General features: G+C 38.8%; 1 protein-coding gene across 1 annotated transcript in view; it reads left to right on the top strand.

The window, feature by feature from the left end:
* The window catches only part of GSR (glutathione-disulfide reductase), a 300,254-nt gene that overhangs the window by 226,482 nt on the left and 46,648 nt on the right, over positions 1-27,124 (top strand). The window contains exon 11 of the mRNA XM_044059619.1: positions 15,600-15,731. Coding sequence (XP_043915554.1) covers positions 15,600-15,731 — 132 coding nt within the window. The remainder of the gene's footprint in view (positions 1-15,599; positions 15,732-27,124) is intronic.

Below are 27,124 nucleotides of genomic sequence, written 5' to 3'. Positions count from 1 at the left end.
TTCTATTTTGCTAATGTTATTGTATTGTGGAGCTTTTCTCCCCGGGCCTCCACTGAAAATGGACATATATCCAGCTGGACTAGCCCGGTCAACAAATGTAAAATAAATAAAATATATATACACATATATATATATATATATATATATATATATATATACACACACACACACACATACATATATATACACATATACATACATATATATTATATATACATACATATATATATATATATATATATATATATATATACATATATACATATATACACACACACATATATATATATATATATATATATATATATATATACACATATACATATATATGACTATTGATCTTCCGAAAAAAATGTAAGGATAAAGACTGAGACAGACCGCACAGGTCCAAAACTGCGAACAATGCTTCCGTTAAGCTAGTCGTCAGTTCTCTGGTCCTCAGCGAGGCATTTTCACAGCCCCTGATGCCCGCTTCTGTGGATTCGCAAGCCGCTACCAAGACCCTTTCAGAGTCCGGTATGCCGTGAGACTCTTCTTCAACTAAGAATCCTTCAGATGTCTCTACCTTGGATGGGTCCAGAGCCGCTGAGCAGGCACCGGCTTCCAAGGAAGTACTTTGCACTACTGATACTCGACACAGACCATTGACTTCTTTCGCATCTTCAGTTGTTTCGAAAACAACTGAGTTTCTGAGGCCCAGGGTACGAACCACACCCAAAAAAAATTAGCCAAGCTCAGGCACCTGCTTCCTTGCGTCAGTCTCAAATGCTTAAAATGGCGGAAGACCTTATAATGCTTATTTGGGGAAGCCAGCCTACCCCTTCGTAAAGAAAAAAAAAGACTTGTCCCCAGTAATTTTATCTGAACAGGAGTCCGATGACTCTGATGCATCTGAATATGAAGATATGCAACCCCTCTCTGCTTATGAGGATTTTGATGCAGAGGAATCTATCCTTTTAGCCTCTCCACCTGAGGACCTTTCCTTTGGGGAAACCCTACATACTTTAAGGGAGCATTTCCAATGGGAATGTCAGGACTACCCTCAGTCTAAAAAGAGACTTTGCGAATTTTTAGATCTACCACAGGACCGACCTCTGGCCATTCCTCCTGTCCTGGATGTTGTGGATGATGTTTTTATGGAATCCAGTCTGACTCCTGACACCCTCCCTCCTGCTCCCAGGAAACCAGACAGGTACTATAGAGTCCCTGACTCTCACAGATTTCTTTTCAACAATCCTACTGCTGACCCCATGGTCATCTCTCAAGGACCTAAAGGAATCAATGCAACCTCAGCTAAGAATCCCACCACCTCAGATAGGGATTCCTAAGCATTAGACAGATGGGGTAAAAAAGTATACATCTCTGCTACTCTTGCTATTAGAACATTACATTTCCAGTTCCACATGCTGAAATATCAGCAACATACCATGGAACTCCTCAAACAAAAAGTATCTTCTTTTCCTGCTTGTGCATAAATTAAAGAGTTACAAGAGTTAATGCATTCTGCAAGTCAAGTAATTAAGCACACCTTACAATGTGGTTTTGATGCCCTAGAAGCATCTTATAGGGCAGCAGTCACCAGTTCTGTCATTAGAAGGCATGCTTGGCTTAAGGAACAGACCTTGCCAGACCATGTCAAATCCAAATTATTGGACGCACCCTTGAACAAAGACAACTTATTTGGCACCAAGGCAGAAGAGGTCTTAAAAAAGATGGAAGAAAAAGCTAAATTTATGCAGGCAGTTAAAGACTTCTTACAGGTCCAGCCTCCGAGGTTCAGTAAGCATTGCCTCTCCAAGCACCGGTCCTTTCTTGCCTCCTCCAGGCCAGCTCAGCCCAGACCCAGGAGAAGCAGAGCCCCCCCAGACAACAGCCCCAGGGAATGCAGAGATCTAAGCAATTGAGTTCATTCTCTTCAAAAACAGGAAGCGCAAAGCCACTCCCTTATGGTAAGAACTCACAATGACTTTACACTTCCACCCCCCCTCTGCCCATCTGCTCGTGCCTCTAGGAGAAAAACTCTCGTTCCACGCAGGCAACTGGGCCACCATTACCAACGACCACTGGCTCCTCAACATAGTGTCCCAGGGATATAAATTTTATTTCCACACTCTGCCAACCCCAAAAGGGTTCCCAGCTCTTCCTCCAAACCAGTGGGCAGAGGCCAAAAAGCAAGTCCTTTTCCTACTCTCCATGAGGGCCATAAAGCATGCAGAACAGATAGGCCAAGGTTTCTACTCCAGACTCTTCCTGGTACCCAGAAAAGAGGGCACATGGTGCCCCATCCTTAATCTATCCATTCCAAACACGTTTTTGGTGATGCCAAAATTCAAAATGCTCACCCTCCAGCAGCTTCTACCTATGCTTTCCAAGGATGGTTGGTTAGCCACCCTAGACCTAAAAGAGGCCTACCTACACATACCAGTCAGGGAATCATGCAGGAAATACCTATGTTTCAGGGCAGGATCTATGCGCTTTCAGTTCTCTGTGCTTCCCTTTGGCTTGTCTACTGCTCCCAGAGTTTTCACAAAAATGTCCTTCCTTAGTGTGGTTCTTACTTCTTCTACAGTGGATCCTTCTTCTTGTCTCATTTTATACGAGGTAGTACAGCTTCTGTGGTGTTTTTTTTTTTCATTCTGAAGCTGCTAGAAGTAATCCATCCATCTTCTTTTGATGTCTTGTAGACTTTTAAGCAGATTGCTACTGGCATCCCATATGAATGGTGTTGGATGACCATCTTTTTTATCTTTTTGTCTTTGTCTTGAGCCTGATAGTTTTTTTTTTTGTGTGCCATCTGCTGAGTCACTTTCCAAAAGCTGGTAGAATGCCCTCAGTAACTTGTTCTTTGATATTGCAACTGATCTTTCTTCCATATTCTTACAAAATTTCTAGAAAATACTGCCTAGTCCTAGTGATGTCTCATTGGAAATCATACTCAATATTTTAGTTAACTCATCTATTGTAATATCTTTTTCTAAAAACTTACCATCTTCTTTCAGTAACTGATTCACTTTCATATCCCAACTTTCTCCTTACCTTATCTAAACATAACTGTCAGATAGTGTTCTACTGTTTTCATTATATTGTCTTGTCCTGTTTCCTTAAATTACTTTCTAGTTTCTCAAACAGTCCATTTCCTCTTCTTCAGATTACACCGTTTTACTATAAAATGGCAACACTTCTTATTTCTTCTGTTTTTTATTTATGCCTTTTTGTTTCTTCCACATCTTTTCTTATGCTACAATGTAATGTTTTATATTTTTGCATATATATCATCCACCATTCAGTCCAGTTTTCACAAAAAAATTAAGCCTCGACATATTTTCACTCCGTAACAAAGTACTTTCTAATCTCATTCTTTCTATTTCAAATATCATCCCATGTATCCTTTTCCTTCTGCAATCTTCTCCACATTTCTCCTTCTACCCATATAGCCAAATTGTCTGCAGCTTCTAAATCTACTTTCCCTTCTGTACCAAAATGTTTTCCAAAAATCAAATGATAATCCATTTCTGTTTGTAACATCTCTTCTGTATGTATATCCCATACTGTGATCTGTTGTCAACATCCTATATTTCATTTCATCATAAAAAATGTTTATGCCTCTTTTTATTTTTCCTTTACTGTTCCTTACATTGGAATTCATATCTCCAATTAATACTATGTCTGTATTGACAGTCACATAATATTTAAGACATCAAACAGTTATTATCATTTCTTCATAATGGTATTAGTATACACAGTTACCTTAATATTTCCCCTGACATCAATCACAAACCCTTCTGTGTGGAGTCTGCATGTCCTCCCTGTGTTCATGTAGCTTTCCTCAGGATGCTTTGGTTTTCTCTCACGTTCCAAAGACATGCAGTAGGTGGATTGGACACACTAAACTGGCCACAGGTATGAGTGTGCTTGTGAGTATGTGGTCTGGGAGAACTACAGTGGCAGGGATAGCCATCTAGTGGTGTAAACCTTGGCTCTAGATGATTGTCAGTGTTGAAGTGACAATCTGACCCCGTGTGCAAAAATGGGAAAAGGGGTTCTGGATGGATATAGGGATAAATCACAAATTACTATCTACTTGGTACCTCTACCCCTATATCTAATACCTTAATGGTATTTTTAAGTAGTACTGCAATCCCACAACAAACATTCCTTCCCAAAATTCCATATAATTGTACCACCCCATGACAGCTATAACTGCTCGTTTTGTATATAATTGTTAAAATCCTCACATCCAATAAACAAGTTATGTTGGTGTTTATTTTTCTTCAAAAGTCATATAATTAACCACCTGACATAAATAATACATTGACTGAAAACTAACTAAATGACAGAATAAAGTATAAAGGAGAAGATGCAGAATGGTACAGTTTGGGAAACTGTTAAATAAAATTAAGAATTCAATACACAGGAGGTTCAGATTCAAAAGTTTACTAGTGTACACCAGGAGGCAAAAAATGTACAAGTACAGAATTTTGTCTGACATGAAACAGGAAGCACACAATTTTATATAGGTTTAACATTTATCTATGCCCACCTTTCTGACGTGATATGTCACAGGGCATCTACATCACTTTAGCTTACAATTCTACATTCATTAAGTCTTGCTGATGCTGTATATTTAAAAAAAACTTTTCCTTTAGATACAATACAGCCTTGCTATCCAGCTGGTCAGTCATAATGTCTTTCTGTAAAGTTACTTATTCAAGGTTTCATATCAGTTCGAATACAATAGCAGCTTCAGTCTTTTAATGCATGTATTTGTTCTGTTACACTTTCTCACACAGCTGCGTGCTATCTAAGTAACACATATACAAGGCCAGATCATTCCAACAGGAAAGAGCAGAAGATTTCATTATTTCACACATTTAATTTCCTGGCCCAGCAGATAATCACTTGTGAAAAGCATAAACATTAAAACTTGCTAAGCTAGCATTCTGCCAGGGTCAGAGATCAGCCTTGCTTCAAGCCACACTGCAGTTTCAAAACTACTTCACATTTAGACATGAATTAATTTTACTACTATACGATTAATAGAATAAAATGCATTACATACTACTTTGCTTTTAAACTAGCATTTCTCATGTATTCAAATACACATTTTTCTATCATTTTCCCCCTATTAATACTTTTTATTCTATTTTGAAGTATGCATAGTGTTATTTCATCTCCTAGCCTTTTCCACTTAGGATTTTCAGCTAGGTGAATCATTCAATCTATACTTCAGAGAAAGCGTCATCTGAGATCAATCTTTCAATTTCAATATCTTGGTAGAAAGTTTCAGTAACAGATACATCAACAAAATCTTTGATTAATTTTTTCATGCAGGGAATTCCACAGAAAACACATGCTCCTATTAGGAGTATACCCACACAAATGGCAATCAGAATATTCATTAGGATGAAACCCCACCCCCAAATAGATTCTGGAAAAAGTCCATCAGTGGGTTTGGGCCTGGTTCAGTCATGGCTGATACTTGCTGAATTACCTCTAGGTGGTTATTTATCTCATGACGATTGTCAGGAATAAAAGCACAGCATTCTTCTTTGATAAGCGCGCATGTACCACCTCTCGCCGCTAGGGTGAAGTCAAGAGCCATCCGATTTTGTAGCACAACAGTTCTCATTGCATTCAGTTCATCAGTCACCAATTCTAGGGCGGAAAAAGTTGCATTACTCATTACTTCGAGAAGTTTCAACAACTTCCTCAGCTCCCAGATCGATTTGACTGCTCCATAGGCTGGGAATATTCCTGCCCAGGATATAACACTGTCACTCAAGTCCATATGAGTCAATTCGCTTTTGTCTTTTACTGAATTATGGTCTTTCCAACCAGCTTCGATCTTCCCAACTGGATTCACAGGTTTCTTAACTGGGCCTTCGGATTTTCGAGCTGTTTCCCTTACGTTTCGTATCTTACCCAAAGGTAATTCTGCAGTATGTCTTATTGCCGGAACCAAGTAACCCAAAAAACAACTGCCGGATCAATTCTCAGGTAACCATTTATATGCCTTTTTCCCACAAATAAAATAACAGTTTTCTACTGTAGTACTAATACACATCAGCCCTGCATGAAACATTTTCTGATCAATAACTGACAATTGTTTAAACAAAACTGGATTTTTTTGAATGTCACTCATAGTTGTTTTCAATGAGTTTAAATACGAGTCATAATTAGTATTGCAAAAAGTATTGCCATTACTATTCTTAATATAACATCGGTAAGATATGGTTATATTGCAATTGCTCCAGCCCACCTGGAGAGTGTCATTTTTATAGAAACATACAACTCCTTTTTGTGTGACAGGTAAAAATAAAAGCTATTTTGTCCTGTGATCTCACAGTTCCTGTGTCGAAAAGTAAATTCTCCCAAGTCTCATTTATCCCCAAGGGGACAGCGGACATTACCAGTCCTCCATATGCTGTTGGTATAGCTGTACAAACCCAGCAATTTGAAATGTTCATAGTCTCTGCATACACACGTTTCATCGCCAGGTATGTGTTAAAATTTGGATGCCAGTCTATAGACGTTTCATCACGCCTTCCCACTTTCACTTGTGTGGTTGTGTATAGGATAAACCACAGCAAGAGGAAAATTGTCATAATTACAGTTAATAAATGTACACACAACAAAATGATTATGCAACATCTCTGGGGTTGATCTAAACTTCTATTCACTTTGTTTTTGGCCATCTCGGTCTGGTTGTGTATGAGTCACAAAGTTTTTATCAAGTTGAAAGTTCTTTACCGGTTTACAATGCGTCAAATGAACCCAGGACGTCCTCTCAGCCACTCTAACTGTAGTAGGTGTTGCCAACAGAACCTGGTACGGTCCCTCCCACTTTGGACTCACCCAATTCTTCCTTTTCGTCACTTTCAGCCAGACGTATGTCCCAGGAGCCAAGACTGCTTCCACCGGTCTGGTCTGTTCCTTATCTGAAAAAGAGTTAAACTGCAAAACAGATTTATTTGTTAACAGTTTCCTCATATAACTAGCTAATTAACTGTCAGCCTCCTGCTCTGCAGGCATGAGAGCTTTCCACTGAGGCACATAATATGCTCTCCCAAAAATCATTTCAAAGGGAGTTAAACCCTTTACATTTGGAACCGTTCTCATACTCAGCAGTGCTAAAGGCAGACAGTATATCCAATTCTTTTGGGTCTCTTCTACTAGCTTCCTTAGCTTGTTTTTTAAGGTACCATTGTACCTTTCCACCAGTCCTGCTGACTGTGGGTGGTAAGCACAATGGTTCTTTAAGGAGATACCAAAAAATCTCCCAAGCTGGTGAATCGTCTGATTCACAAAATGCGTGCCATTATCACTATAAATCCTCTCCGGGATGCCAAATCTAGGGATTACTTCTTTTATCAGGGCTTTCGCCACTGTTGCTGCATCCGGGTTTTTGGTTGGAAAAGCTTCTACCCATTTAGAAAACATGTCTACAATAACTAAACAAAACCTCTTCCCTTCACATTTATTCAATTCTATGAAATCCATACAAATAGTATGGAACGGGTATGGTGGTATAGGAAAACTTCCTTGCTTGGTTTTAAATGCTCCTTGTGCATGATGCTTGTTACAAGTATGACAAGCTGCACAAAAGTTTTTTGTGTAGTTTGTGTATCCATATGTTTGGAATATTCGATTTACTGACTGTACCATCCCCCCTGTTGAGACATGGCACTGCCCATGGCTCAACAAAGCTGCATATCTAAATAAATTAGACGGCAATATCGGTTTTCTTTCTTTGGAAATGTACAGTCCATTCTCAAGAATTGCACCTCGTTTTACCCATTTTTGTTTTTCTGCTTTTGTAGTAAGCATCTGCATTGTTTTTAACATGTCTAAATCTAAAATCTCAGAGGGTTGTAATTCCTCATTTAAAAGTATAGTTTCTGAGTCTGAGGCTGCTTGCTTTGCAGCTGCATCAGCTCGTGCATTGCCTTTCGAAATCTTGTCCTGCTGTTTTGTATGAGCTACACATTTACAAATAGCTACTTTGGTAGGTAACTGAATAGATTCTAATAACTCCAAAATAAATTGCGCATGATTAATAGGTTTTCCACTGGATGTTATCATTCCTCTATTTTTCCATTGTTGTGCAAATACATGTACTGTAGAAAAAGCATACTGACTGTCAGTATATATGTTTACACACTTGTTTTTTGCTAAAGTACATGCCCTCGTCAAAGCTATCAATTCTGCTGCTTGTGCAGATAAGTTGTGTGGTAAGGATTGAGCTTCTAAAATTTCAGTGTCTGTAACTACTGCATACCCTACCAGATTCTTCCCTGTAGGACCCCTTCTGCATGAGCCGTCTACGTAATATGTCACCTCGGCATTATCCAAGGGCATATCTGTGAGATCTTGTCTAGGTAAAGCTAACTGTTTAATTTCCTGCAGGCAGCTGTGTGGTGTTCCCCCCGCAGGAGTTGGAAGTAATGTTGATGGATTCAATGTCGTACATCGTTCAATTGTCATATGAGGTTGGCTCAGCAGTATAGTCATACATGAAAGATGTCTAGCAGGAGAAAGGTATGCCACTTTCTCTTGCAGTAAAAGTATTGCAACTGCATGAGGCACTCTCAATGTGAGAGGGTGGAATAACACCACTGAGGCCGAAGCCTGTACTGCCATTGCGGCTGCAAATACTGCTTGTACACAGTGAGGCAAAGATCGCGCCACTGGGTCTAACTGTGATGAATAGTAGGCTATGGGGCATTGCTTGTCCCCATGTTGTTGCGTCAATACTGACGTCATATATCCTTGCTTACAATCTACGGTCTGAAAGAACCGTTTGTGATAATTTGGAAGTCCTAAAACCAATGAAGAAGCTATCAACTGCTTCAACCTGCAGAAAGCCGTTTCTGCTTCAGTTGTCCATTGTAAAATATCTTGTGCTGCCATTGGTGTCTTATATATCAAGTCAGTCAGTGGAGCAGATTCCAAAGCATAATTTGGTATCCAGCTCCGACAAAAATTAGTTGTACCTAAGAAAGGCATCATTTCTTTCTTGGTTGTTGGTTTGGGTGCTTGCAAAATCGCTGTTTTTCTTTCCTCATCTAGTATTCTACCTTCATTGGATATTACATATCCTAGGTATCTAACTTGTTTTCTTCAAAGTTGTAACTTACTTTTGTTTACTTTGTGTCCTTGTGTTACTAAAAATTTCAATAATGCTACAGTATCCCCCCTGCACTGTTGCTGGGTGGGGGCTGCTAGCAAGATGTCATCTACGTAAAGTAGAATTTGACTACCTCCCGGTGGGGTGTAAACCCTGCCAGGTTGCTAGCCATTTCTTGTGCAAATATTGTTGGGCTCTCACAGTATCCCTGTGGTAGTCGAGTATATGTATACCTTTTACCCTGAAATGTAAATGCAAACCAATATTAACTATCAGGATGTATAGGTATTGAAAAGAAAGCATTGCTAATATCTACCACAAAGAAATACTTCTGTTGCGGTTCTAAATCATTTAATAACGTATGTGGGTCTGGCACCGTGGGTGCTCTAGGTCTTACTGCATTGTTTACAGCTTGTAAATCTTGTACCATCCGCCATTCCCCGTTTGCTTTTTTAACAGGAAATAGGGGTGTATTACATGGTGAATCAGGAGATTCTACCAGTACTCCTTCTTTGAGTAATGCTGCTATTATAGGCTTAATTCCTATTTCTGCATCCTTTCTCAAAGGGTATTGTCTTTTCTGTGGTCTAAAAGCTGACTTTGGGGTTATTGTGACTGGTCCTGCTGTTTGAATAAGTCCTACATCTGACTTGCCTGTTGACCAGAGAGTTGTTGGAATTTCACATAAGGCCTTTTCTTCTTCTTCTAATAAAAATGCTAATCAGCTGTCCTCGCTAGATTGCAAGTGTACAGCTGGATGTGTCTGTGTCAACCGATTCAGTTTTTGTTTTTGTATCCCTTGTTCTGACAGTTCTAAATCAGTCTGTTTCTCCCATCTTGTTACTTTTTCTCCTAAATCTGCCCATTTGACACTTTTGTTCTTTGTCAAGCTGACATGTGACAACCAATTTGATCTATACAATGCAAGGAATTCTTGAGGTAATGAACAGCTAACTACACTGTTCCCCTCAGTATCCCAGTACAAAGTACGCAAAACCGATCTAGTTGCACGATTTTTAAACAATTCTTGCTCATATTCTCTATCAGGTCCTGGTGTAGTACAGTAGTATAGAGTACAGTGTAACAAATGCTGTCGATCAGTGTCAAGGGAGGGGGCTTTACTGATGGCTATGTTCATCAGTTCCTCGGTTACTGCCCCTGGACCAGTCGTGACTAGATCCTGGCTGTACCAATAAAAAGTTTCACCCTCCGTTCGCACTACAAAGGTATCTATTTGTCTCTGTGCCTCCATACCTTGTACAGTTGGAACTACTGCTATGCCAAATATCTGCATAAGGTCCCTGCCCAATAGGTTTACTGGGCACTTTGCAGAAACAACTATTTTACTTCTCTGGGTCATACTTGAAACAGGGTCAGTTATTGCTATATCATGGGAAAGTGGTTCCCTGTATAGTTGCCCATTTGCGGCTTTTACTAGTATATAATCAGGTGATTCGGAATGTTCTGGTAACTTGGAGGGGTGTATCAAAGTCCGTGACGCTCCTGAGTCGCACAGGAATTTGACTTCCCTTCCCTCCACCAGAAGTGTAACTTCCGGTTTCGTATCCGCTAAGTAGAGCTCTAAGCTCAATAATGCTAAGTCCAAAATTTCACTTTCTTCATCCTCCATATCTACTTGTACTTCCTCTACTCCTTCTATCACATTTACATTTGCTTTTTGTTTCTTACCTTTTCCTGATGATTTCTGACTTTCACTTGACGTATCCTCACTATCATATAGTCAGTCCTCATCTCCCTTATCTTCTGTGATTACCTTTTTGTTTTGCCTACAGTCCCTTGCTAGATGCCCTTTTTTCCCGCATTTGAAGCATTCACCTCTCTTTTTCCTCTCTTCAAAATCTTCTGATCGTTTATCAGACTGTTTGTTTCCCTGGGCATTCTTCTTGCCCTTTTTACCTGACTGTAATACAAATACTTCAGCTCCATCTTCAGCAGTGAAAATTTGTGCCTTCTTTTTCTTTTTACTATTAAAATGTCTCTCAGCATGTCTAGCGTATTCAAGTAAGGCTTGTAGCCTCCCTGTTCGATGAGCTATCATATGCTTCGTAATGAAGCTACTAATAGGTGCAATGCAACCCTTCAAAAATGCATTTTTTAATTGTTGTTCATACGGGGAATCATTTGTTTGGTTCTCAGGAACCGACATACCACTATGATTATTAAAACATTCTAATAATCTAGCATATTATCCATCTATTGTCTCATTTTCCTGTTGTATGCATTGATTAATGCAAGTCCTGTCTGCTCTAGGTTTCCATTTCTCAGAGATTCGGTCTGTCAGACCTTTTACTCTGTTGTCTAATTCTGCGTCACTATGTGGGAGTGGTCTAAGCTCTGCATTACGAGGATTCCAGGTGCCACAAATCATGTGCCAATCTGGACCTATAATTTGTCTTACTACTTTTTCTACTTCTTCCCCATTCAAGTGGTAACTTAACCTCATGCCTTGTAAATCCTCTAAAAATTTCGTAAAATTAACTTTCGGATGGGGGATTCCCTCAGTAGCCTTCCGGATGTCTTCCGGTGTCCATGGTCTATATACTAAGAGTGTTGGATCCTGCCCTTCCTGTCCTGCCTGAGGATTTGGAACTTCTATAAGTGGGCATATTTCTTCCTCACTCTCATCCTGTAGATTTCTCCCATCTATTTGGTATGATTCTGTGTCCCTATGTGTTTTACGTGTTCGGGACCTAGTCTCAATAGGATCTCTAACAAATGGTTGTGGTCTTACTGAAACTTCAGGATAACGTGGAGGCGGACCAGCCTGTCCACTCGCTTCATATCCTGAAAAGGTCAAGGGGGGGGCAAGGGAGGAGGAGCTGTAGCTATTACCAAGTTATTATCCTCTTTGTCTAAAAATAATGTTTTTGAATTTTTAAGCTTCTGTTCTCTACGATTTGCTTCCTCAATCCACCTGTGTGCCTGAGGAATGCCTAGTTGGCGTTGCTTTTTTGCCTAACCTCCTGCATCAAATTTAAGCTGTTTAAGGAGTTTAACTAGTGAAGGTTTATCTAGTTTACCATCAAATTCATATTTATTAACCCATTTCGTATAATACGTAACGTTATCAGAACGTTGTAATTGCATGTATTTTGCGTCTTCGGTTAGGGGCGGATCTCGCGAGGTTTTAGTGCACTGATTACCCATGTCAAAGAAAATGTTACGTAACCCTTTTTTTTATCACGTGATATCAAGTTCTTAGTTCCTGTTTACAGTTTAACTAGAATAACTGTCTACCTTATTCTGTTACCCTGATCTATGACCAAATATACAGTACTTCCTTTTGAACCTGATCTGCAAAACAAATCTTGACAACAATATACTGTAACCTAGTCCCTGATCTAAAACAGAAAAAAAAGGCAAATTCTTCCTACCTGAGCCTCCAGTATTGAAAATTGTTCGAGTTCCGCTTTTCGGCCACAGATCAGAAAGTGGCCAGCCTCTTTACACACGACAATTCAGTCGGAGGTCTTTTCACTCAAGAAGAACCATTTTGGTAGCTTCTCCTGCGCAGTATTCGACCACCGATATGCTCTGATCTGCAGCTTACCAAGGGAATTCCGGTCCAAAGGACCAAACTGTTAAATAAAATTAAGAATTCAATACACAGGATGTTCAGATTCAAAAGTTTACTAGTGTACACCAGGAGGCAAAAAACGTACAAGTACAGAATTTTGTCTGACATGAAACAGGAAGCACACAATTTTATATAGGTTTAACATTTAGCTATGCCCACCTTTCTGACGTGATATGTCACAGGGCATCTACATCACTTTAGCTTACAATTCTACATTCATTAAGTCTTGCTGATGCTGTATATTTAAAAAAAATTTTCCTTTAGATACAATACGGCTTTGCTATCCAGCTGGTCAGTCATAATGTCTTTCTGTAAAGTTACTTATTCAAGGTTTCATATCAGTTCGAATACAGTAGCAGCTTCAGTCTTTTAATGCATGTCTTTGTTCTGTTACACTTTCTCACACAGCTGCGTGCTATCTAAGTAACACATATACAAGGCCAGATCATTCCAACAGGAAAGAGCAGAAGATTTCATTATTTCACACATTTAATTTCCTGACCCAGCAGATAATCACTTGTGAAAAGCATAAACATTAAAACTTGCTAAGCTAGCATTCTGCCAGGGTCAGAGATCAGCCTTGCTTCAAGCCACACTGCAGTTTCAAAACTACTTCACATTTAGACATGAATTAATTTTACTACTATATGATTAATAGAATAAAATGCATTACATACTACTTTGCTTTTAAACTAGCATTTCTCATGTATTCAAATACACATTTTTCTAACATAAACTTATAAGGTTTCTTCTGTCATTCAACTAGTTTACAGTCTGTTTTAGTAAATCCTATTTCTTGGCTTTGAAATAGAATTTGAATAATATTTTACAAGCCATCAGATCAAAGGTCTTGATGTTTATCTAAAAATACATTTACACAAAACTTCATATTTAGTTTTCTGGGATCTGTACAGCTGAGCTTAGTTGATTCATTATCTTTGATGCTTTGCATTTAATATATATATATATATATATATGTATGTATATATATATGGATTCATTTCAGAAGCTCAAAATACTGAAATCTAGAATTCCAGTATCTCGAGCCCAAGAAGTTGAATCGACAAAACAACGAAAACTAAAAACCACAAAATTCAAAACCTCGAATACCGGAGGTTTTGAATTTCGCAGTTTTACTACACACACACACACACACACACACACACACACACACACACACACACACACACACCATCCACCACACAAACACACACAATCACTCTACTACATGAAAGCAGGGGGACAAGCCCTCCTGCACCCCACACACCCCCTAAATATTCTCACTCCAAGGTCGCACTACATACAAACACACACAAAACACCACCACACAAGCTACATTCTCCTCGCACACACACACATCACAGCAACAAAACACACTGACTCACACACATCACAGCAACAAAACACACTGACTCACACCACAGCCCCTACCCAAACCCCTTAACACACACACACACACACACACACACACACACACACACACACACACACACACACACACACACACACACACACATACACTTACCTGAATACATGACCACAGCGGAACTTTAGAAGTGCGAAATTCAAAACCTCCAGTATTTGAGGTTTTGAATTTCGCACTTCTAAACTTTTGCTATTATGTGGATTCGGCTTCTTGGGCTCGAAATACTGAAATTCGAGATTTCATTATTTCGAGCTTCTGAAGGGAACCCATATATATATATATATATATATATATATATATATATATATATATATGAGCATATATATATTTATATATATAGCACCTTGTTGAATTTGGGTGCATTTCCCTCTCTTTTCCAGGCTTTTAGAATCTCCCTGAAGTTTGTTTTCTTGATTTGTTACTCATAGCTAAATTTCCTAAGTCTGTGATGTGGCCTGATTTTTAAAATGCTTTGATAAGTAACTTGCATTTGTCTGCATTGAACCTTAATTACCACCTTTTAGCTCTGGCTTCCAGCCTGCTTAAGTCTGACATTAGAATGACTCCCAAATTTCCCATTGTACTGATACATGTGACATGGCTCCCAGTCTCAGGACTGATGCCTGAGGAATGGCTCCCTGTCAAACATACATATAGATACAAGTTCAGTGGCTCTGACAAAGTGTAAATTCAAACAAAGTATGGTAGTTGCACTCCTGACAAAGGAGGCTGTGTCCCTCACCACTACTGAGATCACTGTACCACATAGTGGGTAGAATACTTTAGGGAATAGCAGTCTCTGACTTTGTACATTTTCCTTATGTTTGCATTTACAGTTTCACTGTTTTGAGAATCATAGTTATGGTCCATGGACTATCAACTGGCACCCCTTGTGAAACCTCACTATCTCTAGCTCCCTAACTGCTTTCCTCTGCATCCTGTCTTCCAGACATTTTCCACTCCCACCTAGTTCTCCCAGTTTCCCTACCGGTCTCACAGTATGAGACCATGCCAGAGGATATGCTATAGTCTAGGTAAATTACATCGCATGGAAGCCTTCTGTCTGTTTCCATCATTAACGTTTCATAGAAGTTGATTAAGTATGTTTGGCAATGCCTACTGGCAGTGAACCTGTGTAATTTTATGTTTATATAATTGATTTTAATGATAGGGACATGCCAGATGAGGTATTTTTTTTACACAATTTGAGGTTTTGATACCATTACAAATTATACGTTATTGTTTAGATTATAATCTTTCCTTTATACACTTGATTAACCAGCTGGTTGATTAGCACTCAAAAAATGTAAAATGTTTAATCATTGTTTTAGTATAGAGTTACAAGTGTGTAACACAAGTTTTTAAATTTTAGAATTAAATTAAGTACATATTATATCAAATGCTTATTTAGAGTTAACTAGATTTTTCTTTATATTGTAATTTCTCAGTCGCAATAGCTGCTGGAAGAAAACTTGCTCACAGATTATTTGAAGGAAAAGAAGATTCCAAACTGGATTATAGCAACATTCCAACAGTGGTATTCAGTCATCCTCCTATAGGAACAGTGGGAATAACTGAAGGTAAGCATTCAGACAGAAATCAACATGTCTCACAGCCACTAACATTAATCAAAACAGGTTGGTAATATTTGAAAATGAATAGTTTATTTCTTTCATATTATGCACTGTAGTATTTCTGTACAGGTATATGAAAGGCCTTTCCATTTAAAGTGTTAACTGTTATATTTAAAGATTCTCTGGAGAGCATTTTCTAGCCAGTTGCAAAATTTGTAATGAAGTTGGTCGCCAAGATTAGTGATTATTGAGTATTTGGACTATTCATAAAAATTGTACACTAGGGAAATGAGATCTGTCTGGTGACAGACACTATCTCAGTGGAAGTACACAATAAAGGTCCCATAACTTGTGTTGGACTTGCCAATATGCAGTTGATGGTAGTGTTTCTGGATCATGGACCAATATAGGCAGAGGTCATTTACATATGCACTGTAGCTACACAGTAGGGTAAGACCATGAACAGGGATTTACCTCATTGTGGCTGCCCAGAGCGGTAAGACCACATGAAGGCACTTTTCTCATTAGGTAGCCTAACTGCCTTTAAAAACTGCAAAGGGCTTTGGTACACAGTTCCACAGCATACTATCCCTATTCCATGGAACACAATGTTTATGAATAGGGCCTATCTGAACTGCTGATAAATCTAGTTTGTTACTGTGGTTGCTGTTACATATTATCCTTTAACCTTTTTGTTTCTAAAGAACTAGTAGTTTTTAATCAGTCATGTTACCAAATGTTTTAAAGATATTTACAACAGCCTCAGTGAAATGAATTAAAAAAATAAATATGTATGAGAAAAAAAGTGGGAGGGAAGACATCAGTTACTGTAACTATAGGGTTTAAAGTTAACCATATTGAAATGACTCTCTGTCATATATTTTGACAGCCAAAGTGGTGAGTATTCAGAATGGGAGCTTTACCACTACACTCTCTTCTTCTTTTTCTTTTTTTTAAACAAGAAACATTTTTATTAAATTATCACTTATGACATAGGCAATCGTATATTTATATAAATGAAAACAAACATATTGACATAATCTTAGTTGTAATCATTTTGCATCACAAACCATATTGACATATTACCTGCAAACATTATACATCAGTTATAATCTACCCATCATTGTCAGTCAAACATTACATAACTCATTCAAATCCTGCCTTCTTTTAAACCTCATTCCTTCCCTGTATGTATTGTTCCCACACTTCCCATGTGTTTCTATGTAATTTGCTCCTACCCTTTTCTAACAATCCCAGTTTCAGTTGTTTTATCTCTGTTACTATATTCACTACTTCTAGTAAAGTTGGTTTAGACTTTGATTTCCATTTTCTAGTAATTGCTTTTTTGGCAGCTACCATAATTAGACTCAGCAAGGCCTTAGTATGTCTAGGCCATTCTGATTCTGTATCATAGCTCAGAAAAATAATTTCCCTAGTTACACCAATTTGCTTACCCAGTATCTCTGATAGAGTTGTCTGTAGAGAATCTTTAAAGTCTGTCAACTCATTATACTCCCAGAAAATATGTTCCCAGTTAACTCTTTCTTCCCTCATCACACCTCCAATATTTACTGTCTACCTGAGGAAAAATTCTCTGGAATCTACTTGGGGTATAAAAATGTCTAAGTAAACATTTCCAAGCAAAAATTCTGAATCTTCTAGATTTTGTTGTATGTTTGGGAGACAAACATATGTCCCCTCATTGTTTCTTTGTAAATTGTTTATCCAGTCTCTCTTCCCAATCCTTTCTAACCTCCTCTGATTGAATCTTATAGTTATCATGCAATGTTTTATAAGCTCTACTAATTATTCCATTTTTAACAGCAGTTACTGCTCTAGATTCTACAAAAAAACTCCACCAATGCTGGTCTTTCTTTTAGCACCCCCCCCCCATTTACTTTTGTTTGTCTAAAATCTTATATCAATCCTTGATATGGAAGGCAATCTCTAACCTGCAGTCCAAACAAATTATTAGCATCTTCCCATTCTATTACCTTTCCCTTTCTATTTATTTGCTCCTAATAACTTGGCTCCTTTGCCATTTTTCTCCAATAAATTCCAGCCCCCTCTTGCCTATTGTCTGTATCCCTAATTGCAGTTATACCTATTGGCAGAATCTCCTTTCTCCATTCCCATGTTGGCTTGTATGATTATTGTTATTCTCCTTAAAGATTTGCATTCAAAATCACAGTCTCTCCTTATTTCTTGAGCTTCCCCCTTGTTTCATCATCATCACTTTCTACTTTGAATTACAAGTTTCTGCTTGTGCTCTGTATAGGAGCCTTAAATGTGTAGCTCTGAAATACCTCTTCAATCAGGTAATCCCAATCTGCTTTGTTCTATTGGAAGGATCAGTTTATCTAACTTGACTCTTCCTGTTTTCCCCTCTCAGATACATTCCTTCACCTCTTTATTAATTGCTATCCACAACTCTCCTCTGGTTGATAAAAGTATGCCTGACCCGTGTATAAGACTAAAGTGACTAAAAACATTTTAACTGCTTTTGTCATACTATACATATCCATATAACAGAGATTGCAATTTCTTAATTTTTCTATTATTCTTGTAGTCTCTTCCCACATATTCTTAGCTGCCACACCAGAATCATTTTTAATCCATACTCCTGAGTACTTCATTTTATCATGTCCCCATAAATATTATTATTGTTGAACCAGTTTGTGTGTGGGTACATAATTGAGACTGTCCTTGGTTTTGATGGTTTTCTATATTCATTTTGGAACTCCTTTCCATTTTTTCTTAAACTTCTGTTTACCAGTATTTTGCTGACACTGTTTAGTTTGTTTCTTGACAAAACTGGATGGGGGTTAGAGGATCCCTTAAAATATTAGACAAGTTGTAATGAAAAATCTTAAGATAGTCTTTGCATCAGCTTACCCCTCTCATTACACTTTTGGATAACCTCTCTGTCCAAAAGCAGAATTTGACATTTCATTATTCATATCATCTATGAGGTTCTGCGAACACAGCCAGTCAAACATCCTGAAAACAGTACTTGTCACCATAGCCCTGGAAGAAGCATCAACAGAGTCATACACACACACTTTAAACATTGAGTTGTGACCTGTAAAACTGAAGACATTAAACCATTTAAAGCATATTTTTCTTCACCAATGAAACTGCTGACAAAACATTCATTATACTTTCACATCTAGTCAGAATATGCTTTAAGATACGAGTCTAATGAGTCAAAATTCCAAAACTCAGAGTTGCAGAAGTATACTTATCAATGATTCTCCCATATTTTTAAAAAGGTGTAGAGTTGGAATTAACTATTTAGCATCAGTAGGATTAACTAAAGCTATTGTTGCTAGGTCAGGTTTGGGATGCGTGTATAATAACATAAAAGACTGAGGAACTTATACAATCTGTCTGCATTTTAGGGACAGTAAGCTGTCAGGAAAACTAACAGCAATAACACACACACATGTCTTCCAAAGCTGACAATACTTAAGGAATGTGTGAAGGTTCTGGAAATTCCATCTGTAACAGCTTATAGTATTTTCAGAGGGACTTAGAAACCTGAATGTTCTTACACTGAAAACACTGGCACATTCTGGAAATAGTCTCAGAGAAATATAAACCCCCACATGAAGAGTCAGATACTGTGCTCTCCTAGCAGTCTGTATTAGAAAGCTGAGGGCAAAATCCTGCATCTGTCCCTTCATGTTCTTGTCCATGTGGGCACAACATTCTGAATAAACAGGGAGGCCTTCCTTGTTCCCTTTCCCAGGACCAACAAGAGTGAATCTTCTTTTCCCACTGAGGGGACCCCAATAGCTGCAGAAGAAATGGCTAACCCCTGGTCCATAGTGCCTGTAGGTGCTATACCAGAGGGATCAAGGGTAAAAGACGACTGGTCTGAGGAACCAGCTTTGGCCACAGCTGAGGCAAATAGGTAGCCTGCTGTGGTGGAAAAGGCTATTTGCTTAACTTTTTATTTTTCTAGCTGGAAGAAGGACTGACTGTAGGACAGGTAGTTTGTTCTATGCTCAAGCTGAAAATGGTGCCTTTCCCCAGGGGAAAACAAGCAGTACAAGCTTGATAAAATTTAAAGTTAGTTAAAGTAACTTTTTTCTCACAAAAAAAAAAAAAGTAAAAAAAACACTTTGATACACTTTGCCAGCCCCAGAAAGTAAAATAAACACAATTTCTCAACAGAAAAAAAGTTTTTCAACTAGTTTAAACAACCTCTAAACTGACAATAAAAGAATGCGCTCCCATTTAAAAGTACAGTCAAGTCTTGTGACAGTCCGTTACAACACAAACTCCTGAATTAAAAATAACTTTCCTAAGCAGAAAATCACATAAAAACAATGCATTTTTATGTAGAAGGTTTATACCCAAAGGGAGCCTATCTGCCCAGCAAATGAGCAGCACAAGCCAGCTATTAATCCTTGAAAACCCACAGAGCACTCTTCAATGGCAGGAAAGCTTTGAGCAAACCTGTGTTTTTAGGTAGCTTAGCTTGAGCTACCTAATATTTTGAGCTTGTGGAAGGTGCCCTGAAGCTCTGGAAGCTGTGTGGTTGTTATATCCTTGGCAAGGTATAACTCATATAGCTAAGGCTACTGCGTGCTGAATATGATGAACATACATTGTTCCATTTGAACATGCATAACTCGAACTTCATTTATTCTTTTATCAATAGTAACTAGGTTTATAGTGAATTAACTTAAATTGACACAAAAGCAAGCTTCAGCATATTAAATCAGCAACAAAGGCGTAATTCATTGACTGTAAAAACATTAAATGTATATCCTAAAAAGTGCAGATTTGTGTTCAGCCTAAAAATAAAACGAAACCCAGTCTACAGAAGTTCTTTACTTCATTCCATGAAGCTATCTCTGTTCATATTTTCACCATGCTTGAAACTAACAATCTGTATTTACAAATTTTAATCTTCAGCAAATACTTATTACTAGCTTAATTATAGGCTAGGCACCTGCAAACTTTCCTTTAAACACTTAAGTGAGTTATCATTCCAAGTACCCTACACAGACTTCCCCTTCTAACATTATATAATCAAAACAGTCATAAAAATAAGGGCTTACCCCAAATTCAGACTACTAACCACCATCATAATGAAGACAGCATCACATATTTTAGGCCATCTATGCTCTTGATATTGAATTATTGGAAATGTTCATATTCAAATGTTGAATACGTGAATCTATGTAAAGATACCTTGTTCACGCCCATATGTAAATTTTGTAGTCTTATCTTGTTGTTAGTAAATAAATATTGGTCATCAGTTGGATTTTCTGATCATGTGATAGTATGTGGGGAATTTGGTAGTCATGATGAAAATTTTAAGATAGCGAAAGGAAAAAAGAGATTAATACGTGAGTATATGCATGTAGTGATGAGTAGAAACAACAACTAGACTTGTTATGGATGGATTACAAGGGGATTTTATGATAATTGGAATGAAATTGGAATGATTGGTGATAGGCATTTAAGGAGGAGTCTGTGACAGATTATGGATATTAATGGTAATTAATGGCAAAATCCCTTTAGTATCATAAATACCTGTTCAAGTGATCTCAAACTCTTTTACAAAATGAATAGAATATGTTGGAGAGAGATTTACGTCAAATGGTATACCATTTCTATATAACCATCTACCAATCCACATGAAGCAAAGTACTTTTCTTAATCTATTCAAATGTAATTTGAATGACTGGATGGATGGATAAACACAAATTCATCCCATTTTAGCACCCCTCTCTCTCATGGATAGAGAAACATGTAAATGTCCCGATATTTCCTTGTTTGGCCTGTCTCTGGGTTATTTGTAGGCAAAATACAGGGGCTAAAAACTTCCTTGGGAATGTAAGGCTAGGCTTCTTAAAAGCCTTACAGATAAATAGCCTAGTAAGTGTCTATGAAACTATGAATCTATAAAATGGAAATAAAAATGTTAGAAAAATAAGGTTAGAGTATGTGGTTATGATTACAAGGCAAATAGTTTTCCTTAAAGGTGGGAAACAGGAACTTGGGCCTTATAAGATCAGAAAATAAGGACAGAGGAATGTTTATTGGATGAGGATGATGGTATGGTAACCAACTGAAATGCTGGGATTCGCATAAGCGAGTCCTGTAATATGGAGACTGACTGGCCAAAAAAATAGAGTCCGAGATTGACATTCATGGTATATTCCCTTTTTCTGAGGTATGCCAATCTCAGAGTTGATATATATAAATTTTGAGGTGTGGGGGGAGTGTAGGGAGGCTTGCCCCCCCAAAAAAAGACATTTAAAAGAGAAGAATGAGGTTCAAGGTTCACTCTTCTCCTGGATTTTCTGTCTTTTTTAAGTGCGCATTGGCACTTGATGTTACAACTGTTGAAACCTCAGTAAGGAGTCTGATAATATTAGGAATAAAGAAAAACATATATTGATAATTGTAAATAATCAATAAGAGATGTGTTGAAAAATTTTGCAGAGCTGAAGAAGCTGAAGTCCTTCTTTCATTAGCAAAGTGGTTTCATAGGTCATTTCTCCTGTTGAACTGTGTCTTTACTATAATTATACTGTTTCTTTTTTCATCTGATATGCTAGATTTACTCTTATATTATGTAAATCTCATATGTGTGAATATATGGAACTTTTCTCCCCGAGCCTCCACTGAAAATGGCATATACCCAGTCAGACTTTCCCGGTCAACAAACGTCAAATAGAATGAAATAAATAAATAAATAAATTTGGCCTTGAGCCAAACGATCTAGCTATATGTTTTTTTTTTTTCAAATTCTATGGGGGATGTGATCAGACATCTAAGGTATTACACAAATAGAAATAAGGATTTTAGGCAATCAAACAAGCTGTTTCTCTCCTGTATGTCAGAAACTCAAGGCAGACTTGTATACAAACAAACAAATGACTGCTTCACTATATCATTCTTTGCTATGGTTGTCATGGAACAGTGTAAGAGTGGCAACTAAGAGCTGACTTCATCAGAGAAACTGCCACTACTTCAGCACTCTTTAGAAACATGTTGGGTCAGAACATCTGTTAAGACAACAACCAGTATCACCACTCATAACTTCTGTGCATGCTGCAGACTATATGTACAACCTAGAAGCAAGGCAGAATTTCCTACCACTGCTTTCCAAGGTATGTTTTCACTAGCTCCCTGGTCCAGGTTCCTGATCTCACTGTCTCCGGAGTAGCTAGCTGCTAAATACCCCCCAGTGTATGAAGGTTTATACCATAGCAATGATTGTAAGTGGTAAATTTGTATGACTATACTCACCATGTCTATAGATGTTCAAATAATAGGAGCATTGCTGCATTAGAGACTCCCTCCCACCTTATCTCAATGTTTGTTTATGGATATCTCCACCTACTTTGATGGGTGGGAAAAGAAGTGGTGCACCTTAGCTGGAGCTTCATCCTAGCTTAGGCATCCTGCACAAAAGGATTGCCTTCTTTATCCTATTGGGCTTGTTTCTTAGACACTTGAAGTGATTTTGCAGGCTTCACTGATATGAAGTCTTACCTTACTAAGCCATGGTTCTTTGTCTCACTTACTGGTCATCTCTTGTTAAAAGGAATAGAAGATGGCAGAGGCTACTCTCCTTTATACCTGAACATCTTGCTGATATCCATGTTGAAGGCAGGGGACCAGCTCTACTCTAAGAATGTCCGACTGCTTCAGAAATTTGATTGAATGAACATTTGTTTGCCTGCAGCTTATTCTCATGTATGAGGCATAATAGTTCACTACAGTGATCCTGCTATTTAAGCATATAGGGTCATGGGAATGGAAAATATGCTTTGTGCTATAATAAATGGTATCTCTTGGGATTTTGATTTTCAGATTCCAACTCCCCAAATTAAGTAACAACTATTTTTTTAATTTATCAAATGCATCCTTAAGATCATAGTACTGTAAGTGTTTTTTTTACTGTTTTAGGGTGTTTCGTTTTTCAATATGGTTGTATGAAAATGGAGTTAGTATGTATAAGGGGGGTGAGAGGCCAAAGTCTCCTACATAAAGAGTTGCCTTCTGAAAAACATGCTTTTTCCCTGGTATCACCCAGAAATTCAATGAGTGTGTTTTATGTGTTTAATGTTTGAAGTTTATATTCAGAGGATTACGCACTAACTTGTAAGGGAACCTTGTGTGAATAGTTTCATACAGCTGCTATTTCTGAATCTGAATAATATCACCTTCAAGGTTAACATTCTAAGTGGTGTCAGTAACAGAAGTCAAAGGTCATCACTGCAAAAGAAAAACTGTCACTTTTTTCCAGAGACTGCCAAAATGAAAGTATGTCATAGTACTCTCACTATAAGTCATTGGAGAGTTCATGCTACAATAAATGTTCTTCTTACCCCATGTTGGCAAGATTCACAAAATACTTACACTACTTTGCAGTCTGTAAATACTGTAGAATAGTGCAGAAAGCTCTGTCTGATTCACAAACCCCACTAACACTGTGCAGCAAGATTACAGAAGACACAAACACTTACCCTGTTTGTTAATGAGCCCTCTCTCCAATTGTGCACCAGTCATAAACCTGGCAATAGTGTCGTACATGATGGGCCCCAAAGCATAATTTATGGGTCTCTGTTATAAAGTACATTCAACTGGTGTAATGGCACTGGCTGCAACTATCCTGTTCCACTGCTACCAGGATGCTTAGCAGATAGCAATGAGCAACATGTTAGCACTGACACAACTGTAACCTCCCCATATTTCTGTTGCACAGCAGGAAAATACCTGCCAGTAGTGAAGTCCCGTACAGTGGAGTCAAACCTTCATCCACACATGACTTTGTCCTTCCCCTGTGATACAGAAGAGCTTCTGCCAGTGGGAGCTCTCACAGTACCAGATTTCTTTATTAGCATAATATTGTAATTACCCCAATGCTACCTGCATATGGCTTGACTGTAATTCATTCATAACTCACAGCCATACATACCACTGGCATATGAGTGCTACTGTGGAAGGCAGTTGAGTATTGTAGAGGATGTCCTACCAAGGAGCTACAGTAAGTACTTGTTAAGGCAAGCTGTGCAGTAAGTAAATGCCTTACGTAGTAACTCTGTCTGATACTGTCAAGAGTGTGCCTTTCAAGAAAGCAGGACAGTGACTCAGCTCCTCCGGGGAGTACTGTGATACATTTCTATGATTTGTGTTAGTCCACGGCAGTGTGCTGAAGATAGTGCACAGAAGATGTTCTTCGTGTTTCACTGTTGCAGTCATCACACTTGGGTTACTTGGGTTATCCTGCCAGGGGTAGCCCTCAGTCGGCCCGAATACCAGAGGTTTAGTATTTCTGCGTCAGTTGCTGTCACTTCAGTACTGATGTCAGGTCATCAGAGGTATAAAAACAGGCAGCCGACAGCATTACATCAGTCTTTCTTGCAGAGGAGCCAGAAGTCTTCTAAAGCTAAGTACCCCATTGGGGATCCTTTTTTCTTGCTCTAACCGATGTCAGAAAAAGTTAACAATTGTCTTGCTTGTGGAAAGCAAATACCATACCGAGATTTCCATTCTTACTGTGTCACCTGTTTAGGCCCAGACCACGACGTACCTCGCTGTCGGTTTTGTGCTTTGCTCAATGCCCAAACTCTTCGTCGTCGGGCCCTTATTGTAGCTAAATACTTTCGTTCTCGATCTCCGTATTCCAAAATGGCTTCGGTAAGCCATCCAACTACTGATCTTCCAAAAAAATGTAAGGATAAAGACAGAGACAGACTGCACAGGTCCAAAACTGCAGACAACGCTTCTGTTAAGCTAGTGGCCAGTTTGCCGGTACTCAGTGAGGGGCTTTTGCAGCCCCTGATGCCCGCTTCGATGGATTTGCAGGCTGTTACCGAGACCCATTCGGAGTCCGGTATGCCGCGAGACTCTTCTTTGACTATGCAACCTGCGGATGTCTCTACCTTGGATGGGTCCAGAGCCGCTGTGTAGGCACTGGCTTCTGAGGAAGCTCTTCGCACTACCGATATTCAACACAAACCGGCGACTTCTTTCGCATCTTCAGTTCTTTCTAAAACTACCGAGTTTCTAAGGCCAAGAGTCCAAACTGCACCTAAAAATCTGACGACCCATTCTCAAGCGCCTGCTTCCTTGCCACAATCTCAGATGCTTAAAATGGCAGGAGACCTGATCATGCTAATTAGAGGAAGCCAGCCTTCCCCTGCTAAAAGAAAAAGAGACTTGTCCCCAGCAGCTTTATCTGAATAAGAGTCCGACGACTCTGAGGTTCCTGATTATGAAGACATGCCCTTATCTGCCTATGAGGATTCAGATGCAGAGGAATCTATCGTTCTGCCTCCCTTCCAGAGGATTTTTCTTTTGGTGAAACTCTACATACTTTGAGAGAGTATTTCCATTGGGAATGCCAGGATTATCCTCAGTCCAAAAAGAGACTCAGGGAATTTTTAGATCTACCACAGCAGAGACCCTTACCTATCCCTTCTGTTCTGGATGTTGTAGATGATGTCTTTATGGAATCCAGTCTAACTCCTGATACTTTACCCCTGCTCCAAGGAAACCTGACAGGTACTACAGAGTCCCTGACTCACACAAATTTCTCTTCAAAAATCCTACTGACCCAGAGGTCATCTCCCAAGGACCTAAAGGAATAAAAGCAACTACAGCTAAGAATCCCACCCCCTCGGACAGGGATTCCCGAGCTTTAGACAGATGGGATAAAAAAAGTATACAGCTCTGAAACTCTCGCCGTTAGAGCATTAAATTGTCAGTTCCACATGCCGAAATACCAGCAACATACTATGGAACTTATCAAGCAAAAGTTATCTACCTTTCCTGACTGTGCAGAAAATAAAGAATTACAGGAGCTTATGCAGTCTGCAAGCCAAGTCAGCAAGCATACCCTGCAATGTGGGTTTGAAATCCTAGAAGCATCTTGCAAGGCAGCAGTTACAGGTTCTGTTCTTAGAAGGCATGCCTGGCTTAAGGAGCAGACCTTGCCAGACCATGTTAAATCAAAATTATTGGACGCTGCTTTGAACAAGGACAATTTGTTTGGCACCAAAGCAGAAGAGGTTTTAAAAAAAGATGGAAGAATAGGCCAAGTCTATGCAGACAGTTAAAGATTTTTTGCAAGTGCAGCCTCCAAAATTTAGTAGGCATTGCCCCTCAAAACATTGGTCCTTTCCAGCACCTTCAAGGACATCTCAAACTAGACCTAGGGGAAACAACCCCCCCCCCCCAGATTACAGTCTCAGGTATGCAGAGATCGAAGCAATGGAGTACCTCCACTTCTAAAGCAAGGAGTGCTAAGCCACCCCCTTACGGAAAGAATTCACAATGACTTCTCAACTCCACCCCTCACCTCTGCCCAATTGCTCGTGCCCCTAGGAGGAAAACTTGCCCACCATGCAAAAAAACTGGACCTC

Source organism: Protopterus annectens, chromosome 17.part0, assembly GCF_019279795.1.
Source record: "Protopterus annectens isolate FY-2018-M chromosome 17.part0, PAN1.0, whole genome shotgun sequence".
Classification (NCBI taxonomy): Eukaryota; Metazoa; Chordata; order Ceratodontiformes; family Protopteridae; genus Protopterus; species Protopterus annectens.
This window is presented reverse-complemented; position numbering and strand designations above follow the sequence as displayed.